This window comes from Nelumbo lutea, chromosome 3 (assembly GCF_056320005.1).
Source record: "Nelumbo lutea isolate HS-2025 chromosome 3, American lotus-T2T, whole genome shotgun sequence".
NCBI classification, from domain to species: Eukaryota; Viridiplantae; Streptophyta; class Magnoliopsida; order Proteales; family Nelumbonaceae; genus Nelumbo; species Nelumbo lutea.
In genome coordinates, this window is record NC_142686.1 from 26,095,069 (window position 1) to 26,119,632 (window position 24,564).

General features: G+C 39.0%; 1 protein-coding gene across 2 annotated transcripts; it reads left to right on the forward strand.

Moving 5' to 3' along the window:
* Positions 1–805: 805 nt before the first annotated feature.
* Positions 806–22,660, forward strand: LOC148863771 (uncharacterized). Of its 2 annotated transcripts, XM_088976230.1 has the most exons (8): positions 806–1,356; positions 1,827–1,952; positions 4,622–4,822; positions 15,687–15,783; positions 20,293–20,396; positions 20,885–20,974; positions 21,367–21,418; positions 22,198–22,660. In XM_088976230.1, exons 1-8 carry the CDS (start codon positions 1,142–1,144, stop codon positions 22,408–22,410), a joined length of 1,098 nt encoding a protein of 365 aa, XP_088832356.1. In that variant the 5' UTR covers positions 806–1,141; the 3' UTR covers positions 22,411–22,660. The 2 variants fall into 2 exon arrangements, with proteins under 2 accessions (XP_088832356.1, XP_088832357.1); XM_088976231.1 differs by lacking the exon at positions 20,885–20,974.
* The last annotated feature ends 1,904 nt before the right edge of the window (positions 22,661–24,564 follow it).

Below are 24,564 nucleotides of genomic sequence, written 5' to 3' on the forward strand. Positions count from 1 at the left end.
CTCAGATCAGATTTGGATTTAATCAGACCTTGAATTTTTAAATATAAAAAAATTAAAATTTAATTACTTTTCAACTTATATATATATATATATATATATATATATATATATATATATATTAAATTAATGTAAATATATATATATTGAATTTATTATATATAATATATATAAAAATATTATAATTTTAAATATAATTACATAAAAATATATATTAAAATCAATAAATATTATAATATGATTGAATTCGGAATTTTAATCGAAACAGATGGAGTCAAATCCAAAAGAGTTAGATTAGAATTACACAGTTTAAATACAAACCAATCACATAAACACATGGATCTAGTATCGAATTTTTAGGTATCATTAACAACCCTACAAGTGACAATCTCATATCACAATAATAACCTCGATATCCTTATCAAAACCATTGAAAAAGATGACATTGTTTTTCAAATAAACAGCCACATAACCAACGTGTTAGAGCAAACCATAAAGTGCTACGGGGGCAGCACCAGCTTTCAGTAAATTGTTAGAGTCCACGGGGGCAGGGTCCAAGAGTTAATTTCCAAAATGACATTGTTTTGACTCAGACCAAAGTGTTAAGAGTCCAAGACTTCAGAGGGGGGTTTTGTCGCAGAACAAAGTTACGGGGGCGGGTGCAAAATCAGGTTCCGTTTGAAAGAAAAAGAAGTGTTTGGTTTGAAAGAAAAGGTAGGGAAAGTAAGGAAAAGGTAGAAAACCCTCATACCAAACACAATTAAGAGAGAGAGAGGGATTTAACACCAGTAAAGTAAACACTAACGCCGTATGGGCACTAGGCGGACATCTTCACCGCTGAAGTAGAATCGTGCAGTCGGCCCCGCGCTGCAGGTTGGTCAGATAAATAATGGGCTGAATTTCAGGATTTGTTGAGACAACGCGCGCGTCGCTAATTACATCCCTTGGCTAAAACCAGAAAAAACCAGACGATGATCATCGAAAATCGCACAAGTGCACATTCGGTTTGACCTTGAGGCCTTCTATCAGACTATCATTGTATCTATTTAGCTGACATTCATTCTTTCATGTCCGACGTTGAATACTCCGCTGCTACTTATTCTAGGGCTTTCCTGTTTATCCCTGTGTGAGTGTGTTCTTGATCATGGCGGGAATTCGTTGGCCTCCCGATGATTCGGAGCTTTCTCAAGCGAGAATTCCGAGCACCTCCGACCTCATTTCTGATGACGATCGCTCCATCGCTGCGGATTCTTGGTCCATAAAGAGCGATTACGGAAGCACTTTGGACGACGAGCAGCGACACGTCGACGCCGCTGATGCGCTCTCCACCGGCACCTTCCGAGCTGCATCCGATTACAGGTTGGTACCTCTCAGTTGCTTATGTTTATTTATTCTTTCGTTTCTGTTTGTTATTCTTCCACTGTTCGCTTTAAGGTATTGTTGAAATTTGAAGAAAAGGAACTATAATAACTTAGATTAGATGAACAAGCTTTCTTGTTTGTGGTTCTGTGTTTAGATGCATAATGGCTAATGCATTGGTATTGGTTTGCCATCCTTGAATATTGGATGGGATTGAGTTTTGGTTCCACATTTCTTTTATTTACCCCAGTGAGAGAAAAGGCTTGTAGAGAGCTCGAGATTATGGAGTGTATGCAGTGGGATGTGAAAATGTGTTTTGTTAAAAGTTAAATCATTAAGCAGTAAAGGTAAAATTGATTGTGAAACGAGGTTTTGTTGTTTAAATTTGAAGGCGGGCAATTTCATGAATGCCCACTTTCATTACTAATTGATGGATATTTACTTATCCGTACACATATATTTGGAAACAGTTCTGACAAGGAGGAACCGGATCCTGAAGTGGAGCCATCAGTGTTGGGTTTGCAGAGCTACTGGGATGCCACATACGCAGATGAATTGGCAAATTTTCACGAACATGGTCACTCTGGTGAAGTTTGGTGAGTGCTAATCGTAGCTCCAATACAACTTTGATTTGTAAAATTAGAGTATCCCCACATTTATCTTTAGCCCTTGATCATTCTAACCCTTAGATCTCATCATTTTTATGGTGAGGCTAGTTGAACCATATATGTACTTACCTCACTACTCTTTTTTTGTCATAATGAATGATGCCAATAGATACAAGGTTTAAGTATAACAAAATTTTTAGGTATCTTCTTGGGATTTTGCTATGGGGTCCAAAAATCCAGCTTGCTCTTGAGAAAGGAAAAAGGCAGTACAAGAAAGACATGCTGAAAATGATTGAATTTTCATTTATGAGATAGATTTGCACTCAAGAAGTTGCTAAATTGCCGGTGGTGGAAAGTTTGTGTATTGGAAACTGCATGGTCATCATAGTTGACAGTTACGATACTTAGTAAATGAAAAAGGAATAGTGTTTAATATTTACCTCTGACAAGGAAGAGGCAGAGATGATATTTGCAAAAGCATTGCTAGTTGAAATGCTCAAGTGAACTGTGAACAGCATCTGATGTGGCCACTGAAACTATTTCGAAAGGTTCTTTAATTGTCTTTTGTTGTAACTTTGGAAGAACTGGAGTAAAAAATTGAAAAGAGATACCGAGATACATGGAAACAAACTGTGCTCTTAATTGAATTTCAGGACAAGCATATGATCTCATAAAACTAATTAATCCTTTGCACTTACTTCTTTTAGCCTATTAGCTAAGAAAGTATTTTTATTCCTTATCTCATTTCCCTGTTCTATAAATAGGAAATAGCTAATTGACTGATATTTTAATTGGTACAAGGTGCGGCATCACTTTGGAAATTTATATTCCTTTTCCTGTTCAATCAGTTGTCAACTAGGGGTTCTTTCTATTAAAAAATGCAGAGGAAGCCCAATATGATTATTTTCTCATTCCTAAAACTATAATACTAACTTCCAAGCCTGGATTGATCCAACCTGAAATTTTAGACAGGCTGGGCTTGGGCTCAAAACCCTGTTTTTTTTTTCTTTTTCATTTTTTTGATTGGGCCTGGGCCTAGCCCTTGGGTAGCCCGATCATGACCCCACCTGAACCAGCCCAACTATAAAAACATATACACATATATACACATACATGCATGCATATACATAATATTTCTGTCTAATGGCACAAATACATAGTTACATACATACAAAATATACAACTGCTATATAATGATTTAGATTATTGATGTGAAACAAGTTTAGGCCTTCAGGGTTATAGCCTAGTAGGTATGCCAACTGACCAACCATAGTTGTCTAGCCGCCTTTGAAGTCTCGCCTCGCCTCGCCTAATCGCCAGGCAGTTTTCTATAGCGTGTTAGAACAAACTTTTATATTCTTAACTTTTTGAGGCTATAATTATAAAATAGACATTTTTAAACTAAAATATTCATTTTTTGTGTTTATATACTAATTTCTTTTTGTTATTTTCTTAGGGTTTAATAAACACAAACATTGCTAAATGCTGTATTGAACCCTCAAAGACTTCAAAACCTGAAGCAATAAGTAAGAAAGAACATAAAATGTTGTCCAATCAACACATTTTCTTCTTCTCTCATGAATATATTGGAATATGTTGATTTTCTGTACTTTAACATGAAGTTTATACTTTTCTTATGAAAATTATGGATATTTATTAAGGAAATATGATTATGGAACCTAGGGAACTACCCTAGGATACATGTTTTTACTTAAAAAAAATCCATCGCCTAGGCGACTAGGCGCCCCCCCTGTTGCCTAGCCTCACCTTGGCGCCTTGAAAACTATGTGACCAACCTGAGATTGGCCCAGGCCTGAGTCTAGGTTGTATAGATCTGTCTTGACCTTCAGCTCAATCCAGGCTTGAGCCTTAGGCCCAAGTCTATGGATTGGGCTTGGCTTGGACTTTATCTAGCCAGCCTATTGTAGTTGCATCCCCAACTCTGACTATTCTTTCCACTCAGTGCCTTTGCCTGCAGCTTGACTGTTGGCCTGTTATGTCTGTTTTGGGTGCTTATCATTACCCACCTACAAGTAATAGAAATAGTTGTCAAGATTGTCTTCTTTTTTTTTGGTAAGGAATTTGTCAGAATTTTCAAATGCAGGATTTTTGAAAGTAATGTTTCCTATAAATGCTTGTTCTGCTTGGTTATGAGATACACAACATCTTATATCTGCATCATAATTGACTAATCTGACTGTTCATCATCTTTGAGGTTTGGAGCTAATCTCATGGACATTGTTGCATCTTGGACCAAAAACCTATGTGATGACATTTTGCAAGGTCATCACATAAGTTATAAGATGCACATCATCTTATATTTGCCTAGGAATTGATTAATCTGACTGTTCATTGTCTTTTAGGTTTGGAGCTGAGGTCATGGACATTGTTGCATCTTGGACCAAAAACCTATGTGATGACATTTTGCAAGGTCATCACATAAGTTATGAGATGCACAACATCTTATATTTGCATAGGAATTGATTAATCTGACTGTTTTGTTTTTTAGGTTTGGAGCTGAGGTCATGGACATTGTTGCATCTTGGACCAAAAACCTATGTGATGACATTTTGCAAGGTCATCACATAAGTTATGAGATGCACAACATCTTATATTCACATAGGAATTGATTAATCTAACTGTTCATTGTCTATTAGGTTTGGAGCTGAGATCACGGGCATTGTTGCATCGTGGACCAAAAACCTATGTGATGACATTGCACAAGGTCGGTTGCAGGGTCTTGCTGATGGTGCCAAATCCGAGTCAGTTGAACAGGATGGAAAAATTTTATCTAGCTGGAATGTACTTGATATTGGAACTGGCAATGGGCTGCTTCTTCATGAGCTTGCAAAGCAAGGGTATTATTTGCAATTTATTATACTTTTACCTATACGCAGTTCAAAATGGTACTGTCTGCTAGTGGCAAATATTGTTCATCCTCCTTTTTTCCTTGAATTTTGAAGGACATTTGTGCCATCTCTCCCTTCCCCCTTTGTGTGTTTTGCATCCATGCATGATTATATAGCATATTGTTGCTTTGCTTTTGAACACTGGAAACTAAATCAAACACCATTCAGTTGATACAATAAAATCACTGAATTGCCCTCTTCAACTGAAAGATTTCACTTTTTTTCCTTTAACCTTGGTTATAATTATTTAATAACGAGTCTGCCCTTCCCTCAACTATGATACCCAGATGCCTGTACATACTTAGCGTACCAGTTTCAGACATGATGCTTGCTGGATACAACATTGGATGCTACATGGACACTTTTAGATATACTCTGTAGCATTAACACTTGTAAAATATGTAAAAGGGTATGCTCTAGAAAATTATACTATAATAAAATCTATTCATGTTAGAAATTTAATTAAATATAAAAAGATTTTTTGTTTCCAAGAAAGGTAGAGTGTATTGTATCAATCAAAAGTAAATGTTCCTCTGTACAATGAGTTGTTCTACATGTGTAAGCCAAGTGAGGACCTCAAAAAAGAGTCCACCTTCAAAAAAGAAACAGAAAAAGCATCATCTTTAAAGTTTAAATACATTATCAACAGGCAACCAGTCTATAACTTTTGCAACCACCAAATTGATCACCTCTGCTTCAGTTGTAGATTTATGATAAAAAATTATATTGTTTTTCTCATACCATATAGCATACTTTAGATTAACAGCCTTCAAAAAAATAATAATTCAACACAGCTGCACTGAACTTGCAATATAAAAATAGGTGGTTTGAGATATCTGCTTCCTGATTGCATACGGAGTACCTGACTCTAGAACCTTGTTAAGCATCATATCACTTGAACTGTTATTTACCTGAATCTGACCTTCAACAACTTTATCATTCATCCGCAGCAACTCTCTCTCCACTTACCCTGTGCAGCCCCATCTAGAGATTCAGCTTCTGATTTGTTAGGGCTTAAATCTATGCTGTCTTCCTTTATAATTTCAACTTTGAAACCACTGTCATTCTCAATAAGTATTCATAGCAACAAAAAAAAAAAAAAAAACTATTGTCGTTCTCAATAAGATTAATCTCTTTGTTGCCTTTCTTCTCTGGCATATCAACAATCTCCAGAGCAAGAACATCAGGTTTTCTCATGGGGACCATTGACCAATCACCGAAACCGCTGATCTCTGTTGTCAGCACAGAAGAAAGCCAGTGCTTTTCCAAGCGATTCTTATTACACTCTGCAGCTTCCTTTTCTTTCTTGTCATCTTTTCAGGCATATCTTTCTCTTTTGTTAGTTAGAATCTTCAACTAGATTGCTGCTAGAAGCACAATCAGGTACCTTAATAAACCAGCAACTTTCATATCTGCTTGGCATATATCCTGCAACTCCATTTTGTATGTTTAAGGATATCAGTAACCATCCAAAAAAGTTTGGTTAGTCACTAGACGAATCAACATTATCCAAGTATAATATTTTATTTGTTGGTCTCTGAAGTTTGTAGATCACTGATACCCCTCCTACATGTTTACAACCGCCTGTAAGACATTCCCATGTATCCTTGAGAAATCTCCATACAACCTGTCTTGGTAACCTAAGCTTCCATATGAAAAGCTGCCAAATAGACCCTACCTTTTTAATGCCAACTAAAAGTACTCCTAGGCTACAAAAAAAAAAGTCCTAGACTACAAATAAAAAAATCTACTCTGAGGCTCCTCCATGGTCGTCTAGCTCTCAGTCCTAGACAGAATGCAGATTTTGTTCTTAGATTTGATGGCATCTGCAATTCCTTTTTCCAGCCATGGGGTAGTGGCCGGCATCATATTGAACTCTGATGGGAATCTGCTTTGGGTTTTCAGTGGGCCAATTGAGACCGCAGATGCCTTGGAAGCTGAAGTTAGAACTCTTTTGTTCAGTTTAAAGGCTGCCACTTCCATTTCTGCTAGTTGCTAAGCAGTTGAAGGCAACTCTAAAAATGCTATCAGTTGGGCGGTTAATAGGAACTTTGGTCTGTGGAGATTAGCTCACTTCCTTCATGAGTCATGACCTCTCATCTATGTGTGCTCCTTCAGATGAATCCCAAGAGTAATGAATTCAGTGACCAACTCTCTTGCCAAATATGGGGTGGATAGAGATTTTTTTGTATAGTGCTAGTACTTTACCCCTGTAATTCTTTTTTTTTTTTGGTTTGGGGCTTTTTGCTCTTTGCTTGTACATCTCCTCATGTACATCCTCCCTTCCTTGAAAAGAACAGTTACCTTTTTTCAGGAAAAAAAGTGTCTCCAATTGCCCTAAAGGTTTATAATCACCACATATTGAGAGGAATTCCTGTGATGACAAGACAATCCTGACCAATTTTGGGAACTTCTCATTTCTAATGCAACTTGCAGAAGGACACCACTGAGCAATCCTAAAATCAGGGAGGTAATAATGAGACAATTCCTAGTTGAGCACTGCAATAGTATCCTCCTTACTGTAGAAGCAAAACAGAAAAATGTCCTTACCTATGGCTTTAACCTTGACTTGATAACCCAGCTTCCATTCATGAGAAACCCAGTCAGAGACAAATTTCTCTTCTGGGTCAAAACCTAAAAATACAACACTCCAGAAAAAGTAACTTGATTCCATTAATTTCTAACATCTTTCACCACCACTACTGGAAGACACCTCAACAAACTGCTAAGTGCTAACCTCCCTCGTCATCTTTCAGGCCTTCAAAGAACAAAGTTTTAATGCACAAGTGCACTTCCTTGTTTTTCCTCTCATCAAAAATCTTTTTTTTATCAGCAAGAAAAATCGTATTAATTATATTAATTGGTGAGAACAAATTAATACATCGAATTGGCTCTAGCCACCCATAAAGACATTAACCAAACCCAACCCCAGACAAAATTACAAAAGTGCCCAAAACAACTGCTTTCTATAGATCCCCTGTTTTACTAAACTATCAGCCATCCTATTTGCAGTCTTTCTTACCCAATTAAAAGTAATATTCAGCTCCTGTGACAGGCTCTCTATTTTCCTAAAGGCATGTCTATAGATCCATAGCACAAGATGCTTACTGGCCCAAGAAACAACTAGTTTTGAGTCTCCCTCTAATTCCAAGTATTGGAAGTTTGATTGCTTACCTAGTCTTAAGCCTTGCAGCGACACCATCGGTTCAGAATTTAGTGAGTCTCCCAATCCTAAGGGTCCTGAAAATATAGCCACCGCCCTGCCTGCACTGTCTCTAAAAACCCTACAATATCTGCCATTCCCAAACTTCCTGTGGAACTCCAATCAAAACACCTCCAATACCTTTCATCAAGAATCTTTACATAAGAAAAAAAATGTAGAGCTTTACTCTATTTTCTTCTTTTCTTTTATCCTATAAAATTCCTATACCAATATCATATCATAGCCACTATCTAGATTTGAACCCACTTGTTGTCAACTCCAAAAATACACATATCTTTAGGCTTTTCTTCTTTTCCTTTTTGAAACCAATCTGATTTGTACAATCTTATCCTGCAAGACCTTTTTTTTATAGTAAAATAAAAACAAATTTTCATTAAAAGAAAAGAAAAAAAGTTACATCATATCCAGGTGTTAAGGCAACACCTGACTTTAGTGAGAAACACAAAAGAACCTTTCAATTCCTCATCAAAACAAGCTATTCAAATTTCCATTTGAGAACTCAAAATTTCCCCAAGGTCCTCACTAGTAACTTATCTAGACTAGCAATACAAAGATCCAATCTGCAATAGATTTGCTAACAGCTGCCAGAATTGATTCCAACTTGCAAGCTTTGTCTTAAAAAATCCTTTAATTTCCTTCCCTCCACATGTTCCAGCAAATTGCAAATGGTATGCTGATGAGAACCCAAACTCTGTGAAGGCCGACCTAAGCCCAGCCCGGTATGCTAATGGCCCACGAACCCCTGTTACAATGGTGTATACACGTAAGAAAAATCACCACCTTGCACTTGAGAAGCTCTAGACCACGATTGAGGGAATTGCAACTGAGTTTGTTAGAAATTGCAATGTAACGGCCAACTACAATCTATATATGCTGAACCCCTTACCGAGGAACTCAAGTAAATAATAATTCCTCTCTCTCTCTCTATTTTAGGAGGTTGGGTCTCCCTCGAAGGGACCCCTGTGGTAGCAGTTCTCATCATTTTGGTATCAGAGCCTTATCATTTCACCATGACTAACTCACCAACACTCACTCAGCTTCATTGGACGACTGGATGGACTGTTTGGAGGTCGACCTGCACCAGGTGACATCTGAATTGAAGGAGCTGAAGAAATGCAGTCAGTAGTGGTGTCCCAACAACGTGAGAAATTGGTAGCTGCGAGCAAGGACAATGATGTAGAAGAATCAAGCAGCGGCAGAGGCAGATGTCCTAGAACCAATGAGGGACTATTTGCCAAGCTCGTTTTTCCGACATTTGTCAGCAGGGACCCCATTCCATGGATTTTTAAGGCAGAGCAATATTTTGAACACCATGAGACCCCTGGCCATCAGCAGGTGACCATCGCCTCATTCCATCTTGACAGCAATGCCATCCTTTGGTTCTAGTGCTTCCAGAGATCACACCCACAAGTTTCCTGGTAGGACTTCACTAACGCCCTCTGTGTTCACTTCAGGCCGACTGCATATGAAGATTGGGACAAGGTTCTCTCGAAGCTCAAACAAGTAGGGTCCGTTCGAGAAATACCAAGTCAGATTCGAGAGGCTAGCAATCCGTGTTGAAGGATGGATGGAGAAAGCACTTGTGAGGAGTTTCGTCGACGGGCTAAGAGAAGACATCAAGGTAGAATTGAAAACTTGGAGGCCTTCCACCTTACTAGCAGCAATGGGATTAGTACGTCTACAAGAGAAGTGACTGGAATGGACGAGGCGAGCAAACTGAGCCACGGGACAGATCCCGAAGTCTCTGCCTCCCAAGTCGAATGGGCTTTTGCCCAGGCCCATCACCGAACCAAACAGAGACACAGTTCAGAGCCCCAAAATACCTTTTAGACACCTATCCTAGGCCAAGACATAGGCCCGGAGAGACATAGGGTTGTGCTGCAAGGAGAAATTCAGTGTGGACCATAAATGCAAGGTACATCAGATTTTTCTCTTGCAAACTGAAGACTCTGAAGGAGAAGCGGAGGTTTCGGACTGAAGTGAAGAATAATTTGTGATCACTGAAGCAATGGAGAAAGAGATCTGGAGGTATCTCTCAATGCCCTAAACGGATTGACATCCTCCAGGATGATGAAGGTACACAGGAAGCTTTTGGGACAATCGTGACTGTTCTAATAGATAGCGGCAACACCCTCAATTTTGTAGCTCAGATTCTGGCTCACCAACTAGGTATGGTTGTTCACTATGATCCCTCCTTTGTCGTTCATGTTGCAGATGGGAACAAAATTGTATGTGATGGAATTTGTAGAGATGAGAAACTATACATTCAAGGGCACAAATTTACGGTGGACCTCCACCCCCTGTAATTTAGTGGGGCAGATGTGGTGTTAGGGGTGCAATGGTTGCGCCAGCTAGGCCTGGTAATGTGTAATTGGGCCCAAATGGCCATGGATTTTGAATTGGGGGGAAAGAAGGCCTTAGCTCGCCTACCCTGGAATATGAAGATGCCCAAACCATACTAAAGTTGTGCAAGGGAAATGGGTATCTTGTACTCATGCAAATGGACCATGAATCCATAGGCCCAACACTCAGCTTAGATATGAATTGGCAACCTAGTAACCAAGATTTTTTTTGATAAATAACCTAGTAGCCAAGATTTGATAGACCTGCAAAGTGCAAATTATTCTAAATCAGTATGCTGATGTTTTTGGGGAACCTGATCACCTACCAACCACCCGAGCACAAGACCACCGTATCTTTAATCTCGGGAGCAGCACTCACTAATGTTCGCCCCTACTGTTACTTGCACTACCAAAAGTCGGAAATAGAAAAAATTGTTGGGGAACTGTTGGAGAAGAAGCACATACAGCCCATCACCAACCCGTTTTCCTCTCCAGTGTTGTTAGTAAAAAAGAAAGATGGATCCTGGAGATTTTTTGTGGAATACCAGACCTTAAATAAAATAACATCAAGGACCGGTTCCCAATTCCGGTGGTTGATGAGCTTCGGGGGGAGTTGGGAGGGGCTCAATTCTTTTCCAAAATGGACTTGTGGTCAGGTTACCATCAGATAAGGGTTCACCCAGAAGACATACCCAAGACGGTCATTATGTATTCTGGGTTATGCCATTTGTGCTGACCAATGCACCCTCTACCTTTTAGTCCATCAGATAAGGGTTCACCCAGAAGACATACCCAAGATGGTCATTATGAATGACATTTAAGCCTTTCCCAAGGCGTTTCATATTGGTATTCTTCGACACCATCCTAATATGCAGCCAAGATTGGCCCACACATTTACAACATCTTGAAAGAACCTTGAAGGTGCTGTGGGAAAGAACCTTGGAGCTCCCCCCAACCTCCCACCTTCACCCAGTCTTTCACATAAACTTGCTCAAGAAATGCACAAGCCCACAGCCCATTGTCAACCCAACGCTTCCCACTTTCACTGAAGATGGAGAGCTGATCACTGAGCCCAAGCGCATCATGGATTTCAGATGGATTAAGAGAGGTAAGCGGGTCATTCAGGAGGCCCTGGTGGAATGGGATGGGCTACCTGCAACTGATGCTACTTGGGAGCCATATTGGGAGTTGCAAACCCAGTTCCCTAATCTCGAACTCAAGGCCAAGGTCGATCTGAAAGGGGGAGGAGATTATTAGAACCCAAACTCTGTGAAGGCCAACCTAGGCCCAGCCCAGCATGCTAATGGCCCATGGCCCCCTGTTACAATGGTGTATACATGTAAGAAAAAACACCACCTTGCACTTGAGCAGCTCCAGACCACGACCAAGGGAATCATAACCAACTGAGTTTGTTAGAAATTGCAGTGTATATATGTTGAACCCCTTACCGAGAAACTCAAGAAAATAATAATTCCATCATCTCTCTCTCTCTCTCTCTCTCTCTCTCTCTCTCAGGAGGTTGGGTCTCCCTCAAAGGGACCCCTGTGGTAAGCAGTTCTCATCATATGCACCTCCAAACCATTCTTGCTTTCTTCCTTCCTCTTATCTTTGGACATGATGGAAACATGTCTGTAGGTATCGCACCCCCTTCTTCTCCCCAACCTTTTTAATGACTCTTGGGTCCCAGAAGACCACCAACACTACCAAGAGATCCACTGCATTCACTTCCACCCACTCCCCATCCTTAGACCTCCATATCTCCTTCATTTTATATCAAAAGACTATAGTTTTGTTTCCTGCAAAAACACCAGATCTGGATTTTGTTTTCTCAAAATGTTCCTTGCTACCATTCTCCTCCATCTGTCAGGCCCTTTACGGTCCATGAAACCAGCTTCATCTTCAAATTCAACCTCCAAACTTCACTCCCCCTCTATTCCTCATCAGCAATTCCTTACTTCCCTCTCCTCCCCTTCTATTCTGTCCTTCCCTTCTTCTCTCAAACTGTTCAATTACTTTCCTCACCACTCATTCCCCTCCTAGGAAAAATAGACCCAATATTTTTTTTATTGGAATGGTAAGTTCATTAATGATAATCCAAAGTACAACTGTCAACCCCAAGAATAGTGTGTTGACCCAAGCTGCATGTTGATTACAATATTGCCCAAAACATGTTTTCCATAACAGTCCCTTGTTTTACTAAAGTATCTGCTAGCCCATTTGCTGACCTTCTTGTCCACTCGAAACACCCACCAATCTCCCTTGTTATGCTCCGTATTTCCCTTATCAACTGTCTTTGTTTCAAAGCTCCCAAGCAACCCGACTGCATCCAACGAATTAGTAACCTAGGCTCCCTTTCAATCTCAATTCGATGCAACCCCAACTGTTTGGCGTATCTTACACCTTGAAGTAAATCCAGCACCTCCGCTCTCAATGAATCTCTCGCTCCTATTGATCCTGAAAACATAGCAAATTCTGTCTTCTCCATCTCTAAATACTCCCCTTATACCTGATGGGCCTGGATTACCTATAAAGCTTCCATCAAAGTTCAATTTCATCATTTGTTGTGAGAAGTCTTTAAACAACACACTTGATTTCAACTAGTGAATAACCTTAATTGGCAGGGACCAAAGTTCCTGTACCTCACCCCAATTTCTGTAGATTTCAACAGCTGAGAAGTCTGTAAACAGCTCATTTGATTTCAACTAGTGAATAACCTTAGTGGTTATTACTTCTACAATTCCCTCCTTGGATCTTTTAGCATTTTTAAAAATCCTATTATTTCTTTCTTCCCAAACTGACTACAAAATAGCTTCTCTTGTAGCTCTCTACATGATTCTTCCACCTATTTATCCACCAACAAACCAATGCTCACTCTTCGTTTCTCTGAATTATCTTCCCCAACAGCCTTCTCAGCTTCATCTCCCACTTTCCTCTTCTCCCTCCCTTGTGGTTTCCCCATTCTCCCTCTGTTCCTCCGTTTCCCCCTTTTCAACCTTGATTCCTATCACACCTTGCCCCACCATTTTTTTTCTTCCTGTTATAGACCCTGTGTAAATCCTCCCCAGCCCTTCTTCTCTTTCAACTATTGCTCCCTTCGACTGCTGCTTCAAACCCAACTCCCTTGAGATTTCCTTCCTTCTCCAAAGACCCCCATCGCAAAGGAGAAGTATCAAGTGAACAACTGGAACCTACCTGGTTATTGAGTTCAGTGATGATGTCTAATGTTTTCGCTTCCACAGTTGTTACCAAAATTCCTTGTTCCCCATTCGCTGAACCTTCAATAACCCCTTCAATTTCTCCCTAAAGCTCTTCCCTTCCTCTCATGTGCTATTGGTCTATTGGTCCCCAACCGCTGTGTGTCCAGTCGACTCAGGCTCTTGAGAACCTTCCTTGCTTATTGCAACAGTTCATCCTTTTGATCACCATTTGCTTGGAACAGCTTTGTCTTCCTTCCTTCTGAAACTCTGATCACTCTACCATTTTCATACTTTGTAACCACGTATATCCAATTGTTTCTGGGATCAACCCCTATTTTCTGAGATCCACCCTTCTTTGAGCTAATACCTTTTTTTTCCAAATATACCCCTTAAAATTTGAGACTTTTTGTTCCGGTTTCACATTTGAAACTCGTTGCAAACTTCTTAAAAAAGTGGTCCCCACTCCCTTTTTTGTACTAAAGCTTACCTCTAATCACTAGTTCCTTATCCCCCTCCCCCGCCTCCCCTTCGAATGACCCTTGGCCTCCCTTCGACACCTCACCCGCACCCACTACCTGTCCATCTCCTCTTGTCCCACCCAAACCCACTTTAACCACATCTTCATGAGATCTTCTATCTCATTGTCTCCCCCTTTCATACAACTCTTTGTCTTCTCATCCCCTTCCTCCTCTGTTCTGCAACCCAATGGCTCTCCCTCTTTTGCAACTCCAATCTCTTCTTAAATATGACTCCTTTTCTCCTCCAGATTCTTCTTCTCTGCCTTCTAAAATGTTCTGTCTGGACCTTCAAATTATTCTCAGATCATAACATTCTCCTGCAAATTGAAGCATCAGTTTGTTTGGAATTTTAGTAATGTCCCTGACTTCGACCAGAATCCTTGCCTGATTGAGCTTCTCCAAAGCTCTGTTTTTATAATCAAACTTCAGGAATTTGCCAAAGCAATTTCCCTCTTCTTTGAAAGTTAATATGCTCCATCCGTGCAAAGGGATGCCAACTATACTCATTTCCTCTTGCTTGCTTTAATCTCTCCAGCTGCCATATACCACCAATCCAACCTTAAATCCTTTCTTTTTGTTTTTTCTGAATCCAACACCCACTCTGCATACTGTCTTCTGTGAAACATAAACAACAGCAGACCTGCATTCAACTTCCTCACCTCTATCACCTTCCCTTCCCCATTGCAGCGCCACCCAAGCTTCAAGTTTATCCGCTGTTGCCTCCTTTCCCACAACTCCACTGACTAAACTCGCTTGTAACACTTGCATTCTATCCTCCATCTTCCCTACTTTCCTCACATCAACCACAACCTTCTTCATCTTCCCTTTGATCAGATCCTCTAACCACTACTGTATCTTCCTTTCTGCTCCTTTGCCCATTGCTATATACTCAAGTTTTTTTTCACTATTTTTCCTCTCTGAGTTCTCTCCCAGTCCTTGATTCACAACATTAATACTATCCTTCTCAACTTATTAGACTATTTTCGCTTTAAATTCTTCAAGCATTACACAAATTAAACTCCAAATTATGCCAGCCTTTTCTCTATCCTTCGCTATCCTCCCTCCTAATTTCCACCCCTTTTCTGCTACTGCTACATCATTGTTCCAGAATCCTTCCCAATGATGATGCTTTTAAGAACAAAAAGCTGTGTATGTTATATATATACATACATATATAGTTCAAGTGAGCATATACTATTTGGGAGGTATTTAGCAAAGCAAGTTTTAGATTGCTCTATAAGGTAACTATAGTTGCTAGATATGCATAATTTTCATTTTTTTTCTTTCATTCTTCTTTCTTCTGGTCAAATTTATCCTCTTGTGCTTCAAATTAAGTCTCCTATTGTGTAACTAGAGTGTTCAGCTTAGTAATGGGAATATGTGTTTTGAATTTTTAGCTTATGTGGTAGTAACTTGTTAAAAACTAACATTAAGATATATTTGAAGCATTTAGTACTTCATATTTATTTCTTCCTTGGTATTATGTTTTGGATTTGAAGCAATAATAGACTAAATCGTGATGTGCTCCTCCAGGTTCTCTGATCTGACTGGAATTGATTATAGTGAAGGGGCAATCAGCCTTGCTCAAAGACTTGCTGATCGTGATGGATTTAGTAACATAAATTTTTTGGTATGTAATGATTCGTATTTTTTATTTTATGTTATTTTCCATACTTAAAAACCTTAGCCTCAAACTCGAGAGTTTTTCTCCATTTTTCTGCTGGCAGAAAGAACCTTTTGTTTTCCATTTCTTCTTCTAGCCCACTAAATGACTAGATATATTAAAGTTTGTAACTGTTATTTAAAAAATAAAAATAAAAAATCATCATGTAAGCCATTCTTTTGGATGCTTGCATAATATTTGAGTTGCTTGAAACCAATTCACTTAAAATGGCATAGAGTAAGTTTGTTTTTATTTTTTATCAGTCATACAATCAAAGAGAGCCCTCTTTCTGCAAGAATAGGAATTGGAGTATTGGATTGGATTCTGATATTACCAGAATTTAATGAGGCTTCCAAAGAACCATTTGGGTCTGACTTTTGGTCGGCACTAGAGTTAGAAAATGGAGATGTTGGTTGTTTAAGTTTCTTGTATTTTCTTTATTTGTAATATCTTTTATTTTAATGAATTTTTCTTTTTTGTGGCTTCTGCACCCTGAATTCTTGCCAAAGGTGAAGGAGTGGTGGGAGGAAGATCAAGTAGATTTCAGATGGAAGGGCTATAGATTCTATAAGAAATTGCAATTGTTGAAAACATCAAAGCAAGAATTAAGTTGTGGAATAAAGAGAGTTTTGGAAAGATTGAAGAAAGAAAACAGGAAATTCTAGGCAGAATAGAGGAGCTAGATGGTGAGGAAGCTGAGAGAAGTTTGAGTTCAGAAGAGAGGAGAGAGAGATGGGGTTTGAAGAAGGAGTTGGAAGACATCCTAAGAAAAGAGGAAGTTACTTGGAGACAAAAAGCTAGATGTCAATGGCTCAAGGAAGGGGATGGCAATGCCAGTTTTATCCATATGTTGGCAAATTGGAGAAATCAGTGTTGAAATTGGAATGGAATGGGCAAGTATTGACGAGAGATGAGGGCATAGCCCAAGCCTTTGTGAATCATTTCAAAACTCTCTATGGGAGTCCAAGGAGGTCTGGAGAAAACTTAGAGGACCTATATTGGAGGGTTGGGAACAGAGAGTTGTTGGACTCCTTGGAAAGGAAATTTGAGGTTCAGGAAGTCAAAAATGTAGTTTTCTCAATGGCGAGATCTAAAGCCCCAGGACCTGATGGTTTTATGATGGCTTTCTATCAAGATTGTTGGGAAATAATTGAGGGTGACTCGATGGAGGTGTTTGATGAGTTCCATGAGAGGGGCAAATTTTACTCAGGTGCAAATGCAACCTTCACTGCTTTGATACCAAAGAAAGTGGATGCAATTCAACCGAAGGATTTTAGGCCCATAAGTCTGATAGGTAGCCTGTACAAAATCATTTCCAAGGCTTTAGCCCTAAGAATAAAATATGTTCTTCCCTCGATGATTTCTCTAAATCAAGGGGCTTTTGTGTTTGGGAGACAAATAATTGATCAAATCCTTATTGCCAATGAATGTGTAGAGGTTAGAAAAAGGAAAAAACAAAAGGGATTGGTGTGCAAATTGGATTTAGAGAAAGACTATGACATGGTGGATTGGGAGTTTCTGTTGGAGATTCTTAAGCGTAGGGGTTTCGGAGAGAGATGGTGTAAATGGGTGAAGGGATGCATTACTTCGTGTCATTTTTCAATTCTAGTAAATGGAGCAGCAAGAGATTTTTTTCCTGCCAAAAGGGGCCTAAGACAAGGAGATCCTCTATCTCCTTTCCTATTTACTCTGGTAACTGATGTGTTGAGTGAGTTGATCATAACAGAAAATGCCAACAATATGATTAGAGGCTGGAGAGTTGGAAGGGATGAAGTGGTGGTTACACATTTACAATTTGCAGATGACATTATTATGTTTTGTGAAGGGAAAACTGAAGAACTCATGAACCTAAAAAGGATAGTCCATAAATTTGAGAGGATCTCTAACCTAAAGATCAATTGGGGCAAGAGTTTTGTGGCAAGAATAAACTTAGGGAGTGAAGAGGTGATTCGATTAGCTGGAATATTGGGGTGTGAGGTAGGAGATTGGCCATTACAGTATCTAGGACTACCTTTGGGAGGAAATCCTAATATGGATAGTTTTTGGTACCAAGTGATTGAGAGATTTATAAAGAGACTTGCAAATTGGAAGAGAAATTACATTTCTTTGGGAGGTAGGATAACCCTGATAAAGTCGACATTGGCTAACTTACCAGTGTATTTCCTATCTACCTTTAGGGTACCAGTGAAAGTAGCAAACCAGCTAGAGATGATTATGAGGGACTTCCTTTGGGAACCAGGAGACACCAAAAGGGACCACCTAGTGAAGTGGGAGGTGGTTTCTAGAAGTAGAGATGAAGGGGGACTAGGAATAGGAAATCTTAGGCTAAGAACAGCATTATTGAGGAAATGGTTGTCGAGATTACCTTTGGAACAGGACAGACTTTGACATAGAGTGATTATTAGCATTCATGGATTGGCAGACAATGGTTGAGATGTAGGAGTTGACCCAGGGGCTTCTCGGTGCTCTCCTTGGAAAGCTATTCATGGTATTTTACCTTCATTCATTCCTTATGTCAAATTTGATACTTATGCAGGAAATAAGGTCTTGTTTTGGGAAGATGCTTGGGTTGGAGACACTCCCCTTAATGAAAGGTTCCCTTTTATTTATTCACTCTCTGAAAATAAAAGAAAAGTGATCTCTTCAGTCTTTACTGATAACTCTTGGGACTTGGGTTTGAGGAGAGGTCTAAGGGAGTCGGAAATGACAATGGTGGATGAATTAATTAAACTTCTAGGGTCAACTTACCTGGATCAATCTTGTGTGGATAGTAGAATTTGGAAACCTTCCCCTTTTGGTGTGTTCACTTGCTCTTCCTTTTTTGATATCCTCATTCAATCATCAAACCCTACAAGGAGCTTTCCTTCAAAGGAGATTTGGTGTCAACCTGTACCACCAAAAGTTCAGGCTTTTTGTTGGGAGGTGGTTATCCAAAAAATCAATACTCTAGATTTGTTGCAAAGAAAAAGGCCAAATGTTTACCTATCACCTCATGTTTGTAGCCTTTGCTTGGGATCTGGTGAAACGATCACAAACCTATTGATTTCTTGTCCATTTGTATGCTTTATTTGGACTTGGTTCTCTTCTATCTTTGGTTGTAGGTGGACACCTCCCCCAGATGTGGCAAGCCTTTTTGACCCAAGCTTTTTCAGGCAACCGAAGAGGTGTGGAAGATTAATGTGGAGAGCCACAAGAGCAGCTATCTTATGGTCAGTTTGGGAAGAAAGGAATAATAGAATCTTTAAAGGCGTGGAGAAGTCCGAGGAGGCAATTGTAGAAAGGATAATTATTATGACTATTCATTGGTTGAAAACTTTGGATTTGTTTAAAGACTTCTCAGCTGAAGACATTCACAGGAATTGGGAAGTGGTGGCTTCTACAATTTTCGTGAAACCTATTGTGCAGGAATTGTGGTCCCCATCAACACAACAAAGAGTGAAATTGAATTTTGATGCGAGTTCAAGAGGTAACCCGGGCCCTTCAGGTATAGGAGGAGTTTTCAGAGATGAAAATGGCAGAATTGTGGCTTTGTTTTCAGGACCAATAGGAGTGGGGGACTCATTGAGAGTGGAGGTGATGGCCTTGCTTCAAGGTGTAAGATATGCAAAACAGTTGGGATTAACACCAAATTGAGATTGAGGGATTGTTGATCGAGTGACTGCAATCTGGTAAGTTGGGAGCCTGGATTTGTAGACAGTCCATAAGGGAAATCCGCAATACAACAAGGGAGATCGGTGCATGCTTCAAATGGACAAGGAGATCAGCTAACGGTTTATCTGACACGTTGGCTAAACAAGGGACTGTGAGGGAGAGTATGTTCTGGGCAGTTTTGTAATATAGATAACTGGGGCTCAACACCTACTTAGGGGTTGACAGCTGTACTTAAATCTGGAAAGTTATTTAATGAAGTTACTGTTTCCAATAAAAAAAAAATCTTTTTTGTTTACTTTCAATCAAAGAGTACCAAATTGCTGCAATAAATGTTAAATATAAGAGATACACCTGCACCCTGCCCAGAATAAAGGCTCCCTTACAGTCCCTTGTTTTACTAAGGTATCAGCTAGTCCATTAGCCAACCTTCTTGTCCACTTGAAACAAGCACCAATGTCCCTTGTTTTGCTAAGGAATTCGCTAAAGGACTCTCTATATATCCAAGCTGCCAAACTACCTGACTGCGACCATTCAATTAGCAATTTAGAGTCTCCTATCTCAATTTAGTGTAACCCTAACTGTTTGGCATATCTTACACCTTGAAGCAACGCCATCACCTCCACTCTCAACGAGTGTACCACTCCTATTGGCCCCGAAAATAACAAAAATTCTACAATCTTCATCTCTGAATACTCTCCCTATACCCGAAGGGCCCAGATTGCCTTCTAGAGCTCCCAACTCTGAATACTTTTCTGCTGATTCTCTATACAGTTTTTGTTCTATAGAATTTTTTACACCTATTTTTATTAAATGTATTTGTTGTAGGTTGATGATGTTCTTGAGACAAAATTGGAGAAGCAGTTCCAACTTGTTATGGATAAAGGTACTTTAGATGCAATTGGATTGCATCCAGATGGCCCCTTGAAAAGGTAATAATAACTTGAGTATTTACTTCATTGATTGTCAATTTGCCATGCACTTATATTTGTATGCTGAGATATGTCATGCTAAGCATCAGTCGTTCTTCACTGGACAGACAACTAACCTAGATATCATAATTGGGAAATTAGTTAAGATTTCAGTTTCTTTTGACTTCTTTTCTTCTTGCCTAGGTTGTATTTGGTACCATTGCCATTTCGGGCTCAAACATTTAGTGGCATTTCATGTCAAAACTCCAATACAGACATTTTGACACGAAACTTGTTTGGTTGGTACTTATATGCTTATGTGTTGAACAAATGTTATGAGCAGCATTGTGTTTGGTATTGACATTGCTAACTAAAACGTTAAAATGAAATTTTGATATTCAATATTACACCACTCTGCTATGCTGATTCTCATCCAATGGTCTAATTTAAAAATAAATGTTTTCTGCTGATTAGCTCATTATTAAACATAGATTAACATCTGGATGCAGATCTAATGGTTCTAGAAGCATGAATCAGGAAAAAGCTTTTGTTTTGGCGGTAGAGTTGATGGGTTTCGAACATGCCAGAACTAAGATGCAGTATGTAATGCAGCAGAATGTATATCTACACTGCCATATAGGACATGAACTAAGATCCGGGTCATTGGACTGTTTCTTCAAACGTGTAGCCAATGGAGGAAACATCAGTGTCATTTCCCTCAACACCCCCTGGTTTATGTTTCTAGTAGAAACGTTTTATGACTGGTTTAACTCAAAACAGTCTCAACCAAGGAGAAAATTAATGTTTAAACTCAAAACACCCAAGTGGTGTTGACATAATTATGTAGTTTAAACTTCAATGTTTTTTAGAAGCAATTGATTCACCTCCACTGCAACTAAGAAAGCTAAAGCCATGCATTTCATGATTTAAAATGCTGAAAGAAATACGAGTTTATTTTATTTTGCTCATCTTCTCTTTTCACTTTTTTCAGGATCATGTATTGGGATTCAGTCTCGAAGTTGGTTTGTCCAGGCGGAATATTGGTTAGCACTGTATCTTCTCCAAGCTTGTTTTTGAATGCAGACTCTTATTTATTGTGGTGTCTTCTGAACTGGTTTAACTATATTAAGTACCATCTGATCATCCATTTCCTTTACTTTTATATCTAGATTGGTAATGGGCTAGTTAGGATTGATGAGGTGGAATTCAGTCACAGGTCTGGGCCTCTAGGGTCCAACTCCTCTAGACTTCACCAACTAATTGAGCTGGAATATGTTCTTTTCAAAATCTATCACCCATTATGTTCTGGCTCCTGACCGTATTTGTGGTCATTTATTGTGGTGTCTTCTGAACTGGTTTAACGATATTAAGTACCATCTGATCATCCATTTCCTTTACTTTTATATCTAGATTGGTAATGGGCTAGTTAGGATTGATGAGGTGGATATCAGTCACAGGTCTGGGCCTCTAGGGTCTAACTCCTCTAGACTTCACCAACTAATTGAGCTGGAATATGTTCTTTTCAAAATCTATCACCCATTATGTTCTGACTCCTGACCCTATTTGTGGTCATTTATTGGGGTGTATTCTGAACTGGTTTAACGATATTAAGTACCATCTGATCATCCATTTCCTTTACTTTTATATCTAGATTGGTAATGGGCTAGTTAGGATTGATGAGGTGGAATTCAGTCACAGGTCTGGGCCTCTAGGGTCCAACTCCTCTAGACTTCACTAACTAATTGAGCTGGAATATGTTCCTTTCAAAATCTATCACCCATCATGTTCTGACTCGTGACCCTATTTGCGGTCATGGTTGCAGGTGATCACATCATGTAACAATACAAAAGATGAATTGGTGCACGAGGTGGAAAATTTCAACCAAAGAAAACTCGGAGGCTCCCAGGACCCTGAGGTCCCCAAGGACCAACAAGCTCTGTTCCGATACCTAAGTCATGTTCAGTCATACCCTACATTCATGTTTGGAGGATCAGAAGGATCACGTGTTGCCACTGTGGCATTTCTGCGGAGCTGAACCAGTTTTTGAAGATTCAGATTGTTAATGCTTTCATCATTGTGTGGGTGTGAGATTTACGTCTTTGTACGTGTGAGAGAATGAGGGATAGGAGCTTTTGTTTGGTTGTTTCAACTGAACATATTTTCGTTGATGCTGTAAGAAAGTTTTCAGTTCACTGACCTTTTGGAAAGTAGAATGATCCTTCTGGACTTTTGGTTTGAGGGTAATACTGAATCATCCCCATGGAGGAGAGAGTTTCCAACCAGCATATTTAAGATCTTGTATGAACTTTAAAGTGGTCTCTCCAGTTCTTGGGCTAAATCATGCAAAATGACCAATCTCAACTTGACAGGGCATTATTTTACACAAAGAAAAACAAAAACAAAAACTTAACAAGGGATTTACTTTTTGCCCTAGGAAATGCTATTATATGTGAAGTGTCAAAATTATTGATTATAGAATGGGCCACGAATCTAGGAGAACTGAATGACCACTTTTCTTTTTTCCACCCTGTTAATGCGGTTCTTGAATATGGATTATTATAACGGGACAAGTTGGGGGTACTCAGTTGGTTGGTGGTAATGCTTGTATTTCATTTGGTTTACGAACCCAACCAATGTTGTTATGCAATTGCTGGTTCAGCAATTCATGGTTCCAAACCCATTTGTTGATATAAACATGGCATTTGGCAATTATGTGGATATTTCACACATCTACAAGGCTTCAGTTATAGGTTATTTTTAAAGGGGGTGTTCTTTTTTTGGATTTTGAGAGGGGGAAAATAGGTTAATGGGATTTTGGCTCTCATTGACCGAGAACCACATGTTCTTTTTTCAGATTAATGTGGGGATTAGGGAAAGTTTATTTTCCTAGGTATCACTACTCATTTAGGTGGATAAATAACTTTCCCACCTTGGGAGAAAGTTTTTAACACTTATATGGGACAAAAATATCCCTTTTAATAATGGATTTTTATTATTTGGGAAATAAAAGAACATGGGTATACATATTAAGTGTTTTCTAGGAAAAACTTCCCCACGGTATTGTATTTACCCGAATAAATAACTTGCCAAAAAGCTAATGGGGCTAAGTGGTATTTGAAGAAGCCATAGATATTAGACTTGGCTGCCATGAAGCTCTTACTTCTGGCTTAAGTAACATCTTAGTCAAGTCAGACTCTCTATTGGCAATCTATTATAATTTAAACAAGCAAAGTTTAGAGTTCTCTCCTCTAAAAAATATCAAGGCGTGATGCGAATAAGCTGGCCCATCACCCAGCCAAAGCGCCATTTTCACCTATGAATTGTTATAGGGCAATCGACTTTCTCCTTGTGCTTCGACCCATTTGAATACCTCTGTTTTGAAGACTTGTATCCTCCTTGATTTTGTGGTATTCAATAAAGTTCTCTCTTTTTACTAAAAAAAGTATCATATAAGATTTTAGATATATCTTTTCATTTTGCCCATCCTATCCTAATTTTATGGGCGGCATCCTTTCAATCTCTTTTTTGTTGTGAACTAGCAAATATGCATATGCTTTGCCAATTCTTGATGATGTGGCTAATTTTTTACATCTTTTATGCTTTTATGTATATAAAATAATTATTGTTTATTTCACGCATAAAGTTTATAAATTTTTTCATAATTTTTATATTTTATATTTTTAATTTTTATTATTTAATTATAACATGGGAGGTTGACCTATTTAACCCTAATGGTTGAATTGCTTACCCATCACCTAGATAAAATAACCATTTTATTTTTTTTGGTTTTATATTGTAGAAGGAATCGGATATAGATCTAATTAATAAAATTTATTGGTGAGAAAAAAATTCTTAAATCAGTGTTTTCAAGCCATCGTTGACCCAAACAATTGGACCATTTCGCTTGGGAACAGTCCAGACAATTGGTTCCATTTCACCCTTGACCCATTCCTGGACCAAAAACCACTGATTTGGTCAAAGAACTGTTGGCCCAGGTTGGCCCATTCAACCCGAACAGCAGTTTGCCATTTAGTAAGGAAATAGATGATGTTGAAAGATGGAGAGGGATTGAGACAAGATTGATCTCGAATCAAAGATCACCGAGATTCCATAGAGAGAAATATTAAAGAGAAATGACATGAGCAAGATTGGAGTGGAGAGATCTCATATTCGAGATCTCAACTCTCAA

Coding starts and splice junctions, on each gene's coding strand:
- LOC148863771 (XM_088976230.1), top strand. CDS start 1,142: ATGGCGGGAATTCGTTGGCCTCCCGATGATTCGGAGCTTTCTCAAGCG. Junction 1,357..1,826: donor CGAGCTGCATCCGATTACAG/GTTGGTACCTCT, acceptor ATTTGGAAACAG/TTCTGACAAGGAGGAACCGG. Junction 15,784..20,292: donor TTAGTAACATAAATTTTTTG/GTATGTAATGAT, acceptor TATTTGTTGTAG/GTTGATGATGTTCTTGAGAC.